General features: G+C 51.1%; 1 protein-coding gene across 2 annotated transcripts in view; it reads right to left on the bottom strand.

The window, feature by feature from the left end:
• Positions 1-2068: 2068 nt before the first annotated feature.
• PEX16 (peroxisomal biogenesis factor 16) overlaps positions 2069-7235 on the bottom strand; it is an 8462-nt gene continuing 3295 nt past the window's right edge. The window contains exons 1-9 of one of the 2 annotated variants that reach the window (XM_031553525.1): positions 6493-7201; positions 6140-6273; positions 5741-5847; positions 5397-5477; positions 4821-4973; positions 4392-4464; positions 3988-4107; positions 3714-3778; positions 2069-2608 (exon numbers count right to left, since the gene is read on the bottom strand). In XM_031553525.1, the coding sequence (XP_031409385.1) occupies positions 2550-2608; positions 3714-3778; positions 3988-4107; positions 4392-4464; positions 4821-4973; positions 5397-5477; positions 5741-5847; positions 6140-6273; positions 6493-6495 (795 nt within the window). In that variant the 5' untranslated portion in view covers positions 6496-7201 and the 3' untranslated portion in view covers positions 2069-2549. Of the gene's footprint in view, positions 2609-3713; positions 3779-3987; positions 4108-4391; positions 4465-4820; positions 4974-5396; positions 5478-5740; positions 5848-6139; positions 6274-6492; positions 7202-7235 lie in introns of those variants that run through there. The other variant, XM_031553524.1, reaches the window with a different exon arrangement.

Here is a 7235-nt window from a genome sequence, read left to right as displayed (position 1 = left end):
GCAGGGCTGCAGTGCTGTTTGTGTTGGGTGGATTTGGGCCCTGCCTTGTTCCTTCCCTTTGGGGAGCCCAGAAGGAGCTGGAGTTTCTCAGGTTTGCAAACCTTGGAGGTCAGAGACTACCGTAAGATTGTGGTATAACTTAATTCTTGTTTTTCCATTTACAGTGCCAGGAGGAATCTGGCTATAGCTTCCCCGTATTTGCCATTAGTTGTTGAAGACAGCAATAATATCCCTTCTCAGCCTTCTCTTTTTCAGCTAAGAAACCCCAGCTCCTCCAGCTTCTCCTCCTATCCTGTAGTGTGGCTGGAGAGCCCTTGTTCCTGCACCCCATACCTACCTGAGCGCCCTGCTGTCCCTCACAGCTGGGCATCATAGTAGTACTCCAAGTCAAGTTTATCACGTTTGGTTTTGCCAGCCCTCTGCAGTCCTGCTGGCTGTTCCCGGGGTGCTATGGTCCTGAAGTGAGGCTGTTTTGGTTTAATGCCATAATCTGTGGGTAGACAGTGGGGTGAGAATTCGGGAGCTGTCTGTGTCATCACTGGAGAAATGAGTGCATGGGAGGGAGTTTAAGGGAAGAGCTGTACCATCCACCAAGCCAAAGTGCTGCTGCGGGAGTTCCAAGGGGGCAGAGAAGTCCTCGGGGACAAAATAGCTGCAGAGGAAAACCAGAGTGAGCCCAAAGCTCTCCAGAGCTTGCCCCCATCAGCACTATAAGCCCAAGCCTGGTCCAGGAGCACTGGTTACAGAAGAAGGAGCCTCCAGCCCCTGTGGCACCACTGCAGGTACCGGGGCAGGGAAGAGGTGAGGGAGTCATCACCTTTGGCGCAGGGGCAGAGGGAGCACAGCCCCTAGCAGCACAGTGAGCAGCAAAAGCCAGCACTGCATGCTGAGCTCTGGTACCCAGCACTGTCACATTCTGCAGTGAGGTCACAGAGGAACCACCTGGGTAGCCCAAGAACTTTTCCTCTCCTGTACTTAGAATCATAGAATGGTTTGGGTTGGAAGGGACCTTTAAGATCATGTAGTTCCACCACTCCCTCCAGTAGGCAGGGATGCCTCCCTCTAGACCAGGTTGCTCAAAGCCCCATCCAGCTTCCAGGGAGGGGGCATCCACAACCTCACAGGGCAACCTGTTCCACTGTCTCACCACCCTCACAGTAAAGAATTTTTTTGGCTCTCTTCTTTCTGGGCTTTATCTTCTTGCACTCCTTCCTTTTCAAATTCCTCAGTGAATGGAGCACAGTTCACTCAGCTCATGACTTTCATTTTGCTGTGTGGTGGTAACACAGATGCCATGCAGTGCCAAGCCCTGGGTCCCCTTACTGCTGTGGCCTAGTAAGTGGATGCACCTCCCCCAACCCCAGTTTGGCTGCTAAGGTAAGAGGGCTGTGACTCCTGTATCCTGGGAGGCCCTTGAGGATAGTTTAGGTAGGACTGCTGTCACCCACATGGCCAACTCACCATTGGTCAGAACCAAGTGGCATCACTGGCAGGTTTCTGGCTCTCAGAGTTGCACAGGGCTGCTGCTTTCAGGGCAGCCCAGTGCCAGGGGCTGTCTACACCCTGTTCTGGATGAGGGAGACTCCACAGCAGTCGACTGGCTACATTGATGTCTTACATTAGCAGAGGTGATAATGAATATGGTCATAGCTGTCCAAACCTCACCTTGACCTTTTATTAAATACTGCACAGCAGTATTTGCTCAATCCTTCAGTTCTCTTCTCTGCCCTTGGCCAAGCCCCTAAGCACCAGATGGTAGCTATCCTGCAATCCTGTTTAGTATGTATAGGGTACTAGCAAAGCAGCCTACAAACTGCAGCTCTCCCAGCCTCAAGATGAGCCCCAGGAAACTTGAGGCTGAATCAGGCAGGCACCTGGAGTTACAGACACAGCCATCAGCTAAGCAACATGCAGGGCTCTGCCCCATGTAGGCCAGAGCAAAATGCTTCTGAAGGACAATATAGAAATGGGACCAGCATATCCCAGGCTAAACAATTGCAAAAACTGCTCTTCCTGATAGAGACAGACCTGTTGCCAACCCAAATCAAAGACTCAAGGGGATCCCTTGTAAGTAAGGGAAAAGAGCTCCTTCAGCTCAGTTCTTTCCATTCAGTCAGTTTATTTGACAGACAAGCCCACTCCAAGCAGATCGGCCAGGCATGGCCAACACAAGCAGGCTGTAGGTCAGTCTCAACGCCACGAGGTGGGAGACTATGCTCTCCAAAAATCTCTACGCTGCCTGGCTTTAGTATAGCGCAGCCATACAAAAGGAGAAAAATCAAGTGCTTAAAAAAGGTTGTCCCGTCACCATCACTGCAGCCACAACAGTTCATAGAAAGAGGTGGCCAAGGTCTCTCCACACACGTAGTGTCCATCATTCACAGCCAGATCTGTTAAAAAACTATTTACACCCCCCTCCCCACCCTGCAGAACAGGAGCTTCTCATTGATGGTTTAACTGAAAATTAGATAAAATCAACATGCCTTCCCCCAGCCCTCCTTAGAAACAACCATCCCTGATCTTAGCAAATAAAAATCATCATCTTCTCATCAGCCCCAGTTATAGAAATAGATTTTCTGCCAGGCAGGCAAGTAATCCATCAGTGGCCCTGAAATGAGAGAACAGAGATATCTCACATTTAGAAAGGCAAAGATCGAAAGATATATGCAAATGGTGCCAGTACCCTCTCCTCATTATGATACCCAACAGTTCCAAACCTCCACTTTCAAAAGTGAGAAACCCATAAACAGAATAGTTATTTTTGCCAAGGTGGGAGGCAACTTTGGGATGTCGTGCCAGAGTTTAGAGCAGGACCAAGGAATGCGTGAAACATGGTCAGCACAGACATGATGTGGGCACCACTCTCTCAGTGCTGACACACCCTGGTTTTGGTGGGAAGGGACTCTGACAATGACCAAGGGAAAAACCTGCATGGAGTGAGTCAAGAGGACACAGAAAAGAGAGACAGCTCAGCAGTAATGGGCAGGTGCAAACACAAAAGCAAGTGCTGTATAGCAAAAATTGCTTATGCTGGCACAAGGTTTGATGCAGAGAGAAAGCCTGCATTTCAAAACCTCTCTGAAATCATTAACTGGAGAAGTGGCTCCTGAGTTAGCCAGCTTCGTGCCTTCCTCAAAGAAAGGACAATTCCACAGTCCAATCTAATTCCATATCACTGCCATGAACTACTCCAGAAACTGTTTCACATCATCAGGGAAAAAGGGTAGGTGAAAATCTGGCCCATAAAAAAGGGGATCTTTGTGTGAAGGACTAGGAGAAAACAGGCCTGATTTGGGCTTTTGGTTTATAATATGCTCTTAGCTGGGTTAATACCTCTTGACAGCTACCCCTCACATCTGTATTGCAAACTGGCAATCAAGGAAAAGGGTTCAAAAGCAATTTCTGCAAAGCAGGGCTCTGGTGCAGTTGCAGAAAGACAGCCCAAGGGAACAGGCGTAGGTGGCAGGGACAAACCTCTGCAGCCTGTGAGGGAATCTAGAAATCTACCACTGTGGTTGAGCACAGGTTGCAATCTTTCTCTGGTCCATCTTAAAGCAACTCCAGTACCAACACAAGGTACAGTGAAGGTAACCATCCCAAGGACATCCCAATTCCTTTTTCAGGTCAGAAGCTCCTCAACAAATATTCTGCTCAACTCCCATGATTTTTCTTCATCTACGAGAAACAAGGATGAAGCAATGGGTCCCACTTACGTGTGACAAAGCCAAGTCCAGGCACGTAATCAGCCAACAAACGCAGGAGGAAGAGGATCCTTGCCCTAGTAAGGGAAAGAGTATGAATGAGCCCAGTGGGATATCTCTCATCCCAGCTGTTGAACACGTTAACAGTGACAGCAGGAGTTAGGCAAGGGGCTTGTATTAACCTGGTCACAGGCACCCAGACCTCTTCAGATCTGTTCACCCAGTCCCCTGATGCTATTTCTGTTCAAAGGGAAATTCTCAGCAAAAGCCCAACAGAGCCCCTTACTCTGAGTATCGGTCATAGAAAGGAGATCTCAACAGGTAGTACAGCAGTAGGATAGTTCGTCTCCTCAACTCTGCTCGCTCTCTCCTGTTCAGGTCTTTCAGATCACTCAGCAAGCTCAAACTGGAAGGAGAGGAGCAGAAAGTGAACTTACAGCAACAGCAGCCAACAGGAAAACTAAAGTGAGTTTCTAAATGCTCTCTGTCCTCAGATCCCTACAGAGCAGTCTGCACAAGAACAGACAGTACTGTGTTGTGGAAAATACCCAAATATGTACATCTCCCAGTCAAAAACAAGGCTAGCCTCTGCACACATTTCTGGCAGTAGGGCCTGCCACCTGCCATGGACTGGGGAGCAGGGGAAAGTGTGATTTTTTTTTTTGTCAGCAACCACCCCCAAAGACTGACCTCGAGATATCCAGGACGGCTGAGAGGAGCCAGGGTTTCCATGATCTCTGTCCCCACACTCCCAAACTCAATACTAGGAACGCACAGTCAAGGAATAGAAAGAACCAAACAGACCTAACAAGAGGCACAGAGCCAGACAAGCAGCCTGCTAGGTACCAGCAAAGCTCTACAGAGCCCAAAAGAAAACACTCTTGGGCAGTGCTGGAGGGCTCCAGGGAAGGGACCGGAGGTCTCGTGCACATAGCTCAACTGGCCGACGCTGGCCATCAAGATGCAATGGAGGAGTTCCCAGGTCCCTGCACAAGCAAAGCAGCAGTAGGAAGAGGAGTATGGGGTGATCCTACACCACGGCTCAGCAGATGAGCCCATAGCACCCTCTGCTGGCACCTGGGGTACAGAGCCTGCTCTCACGTAGCCAGGGCAGGATACAGTGGAGCAGAGGACGGGTAACGTAGAGCGATTCTGCAATTGTTTCTTGGAGACCCAGAGGAGTAGGAGGCTGATTCATCTCCTCTGCTCTTCGGCTCTGTGTCTCCTCCCTCTGCTGGGGGGATCCCCAGTGCCTGGACTGCAGGGAAGGAGCTGAAACAAGCACATCAGGTCACTCACACAGCGAGTACCTCCCTACAGTCAGCTCATGTCTCTCTGCACTGTGGAGTAGGTGAGCTGGAAGAGAAGCACAAGCAGCAAGACTATGGCTGCACCTTCCTTGTTGCTGCCACTGAACAGCACCCTCAGTGCTTGCCTGAACAAGGGAGGCAACATGGAGAAGTATTCTTAAGATTCATGTTTCTCAAAGCACAACTACCACTGGTCTTGCACCTTGTGTGAGAATTCCCATTGCTTTAGTATTCCCCTGCCCATGGGGCCCAGTGACGGAAGGATACACCCCCATACAAGCTGATCAGGTTTTCTGCTCTTTACTGTCCACACCCAGGAACATACATCAAAGGCACAGAACAGAAGCAGCTCAGACAAAGACAGAAAACAGGCTCAGCTACTTACTATTTTGGAGAGATCTGACAACACGGCTGGAACGCCTACCAACATAGGTCTGATCTTTCCCTGAGGAGCTGCCTTCCACATCTGCAGGAGAAAACAGCCACAGGGATGAGGCTCCAATGGAATGTAACTCAACCTGGTCTCTGTAATGCCAGCAAGAAGACTGGACTGAGAGTTTGATCTAGTCCAAAGTGGACCATCCTGAAAGGGCTAACATTACAGAGCTCTTAGAGGGTGAAGAGATACATTTGCTTGGCATTGCCCAGAACCATCAGAGCAGTGGACTCACATCTTGATCCACAATTCAGACGGTATTTCCCAAACCAATGACAGCACTGAGAGCTCACCTTCAGAGTGGAGAGACTGCTGCTGCTCCCTGTTCAGCGGCACTATGGGAGGAGATGTTTGGATGCCAGCTTTATACCACAGCAGCAGCAGGAGGCGGAGGATGGCCCTGTGGGCAGACACACAGGAAGCCTTCAATACCCAGCTGTGGAGCTGGGTTGTGCTGTGCCCAAAAGGTGACATTCCCAGAAGAGGGAAACACTCAGGTCCGCTCAGGGAAGAGACGAGAGGCACCCTTCTGCAGCACAGTACCCCACACTGCAGGAGGCTCCAAACTCCCCCAGACTCAGGGACCGGCTGCTCAGTCTCGCTTGGGATTTTTCCTGGGGTAACGCCAAGACCCCTCCAGATGGCCCTTCCAAGCACATGCAGCCCCCTTCCCCACCGCCTGCGGCACTTACTTAGCCAACTGGATGAGGACAATGATGGTCCATCGGCCCATCTCCCCCCACACCCTGGCTGTCCCCATCTCTGCAAAGACCTCCACACATTCTAGCACGCTCAGCCAGGTCAGCAGCTTCTGCTGGGGCAGTGACTGCAAAACACAGGAAAGGGGACAGGATGGAGGTTCTGCTTGCAAGTTGAAAGGGAAAGATGCACAGCCTAGTCTGGTGGGATTCTCAGAGCTAAAGGAGTGATGGCCCTGGAAGTCAGAGCCTCAGAAACAAGAAGTGGTTCCTCTCCTATGGCCAGAGCCTATAGGCAGGCCCGTTTCCCTACTTCTGAGCAGGAGCAGACCTGGATATCACTGTACCATATGGAGCTGCAACTCCAGGAATGGGGAAAATATCACAGCTGAACGCCAGTTTGCTTGCTATCCTAAGTGAAGCAGCTAGCAGTCTCCTGGGTAGCAGCACAGTGCCTGAACTCCAAAAGCAGAACTTTCCTCCTCCTCTTTCTACAGCTGGGACACTTGATGACCCTCTTCCCCGGGCACAGCTGATGGGTACACTTGGAGCACAGGGTCCACTGCTGCTCTGAAGCGAATGCCTGCCAAGTACAAACTTATAGTATCAGTTTGGATCCCAGGCATGAAGCCCACAGCAGCCTGGACTCTTTCAGCAAGAGAACTTGCTGGTGCTGTTCACCGTGAAGTACAACCTGTATTACTTGAAAAGCACCCACAAAGAAGATATAACTGAAGTTCACCTCACCCCATGCTCAGCTTTTATCACCAAGGGAAGCGAGTCTTCTGCTCAGATGGCTGTCACATACCCCGTGTTCCAGCCAGGGCCGCCTGCGCGGACTGACACTGAGCCACTCACATCCAGGCCCAGCGGGCGGGCAGGCGCGCAGCAGAGGCCTGTCTGGGAAAAGAGAAGCCCTCCTTCTCCTTCCCCAAAGGGTCTAACTGAGGGCCGGGAGCCAGCCTGGGGCTCTCGCGAAAGAGGCGGCAGCCAGCTGCTTTCACCTTCGCTTTGCTCAACACCGCAGGCAAAGAAAGGCTCGGTCGGAGCTTCGGCGTTCCGCAGACAGCGGCGGTCGCCGAGCGGCTCG

The sequence above is a fragment of the Meleagris gallopavo genome, chromosome 5 (assembly GCF_000146605.3).
Source record: "Meleagris gallopavo isolate NT-WF06-2002-E0010 breed Aviagen turkey brand Nicholas breeding stock chromosome 5, Turkey_5.1, whole genome shotgun sequence".
Lineage (NCBI taxonomy): Eukaryota > Metazoa > Chordata > Aves > Galliformes > Phasianidae > Meleagris > Meleagris gallopavo.
This window is presented reverse-complemented; position numbering and strand designations above follow the sequence as displayed.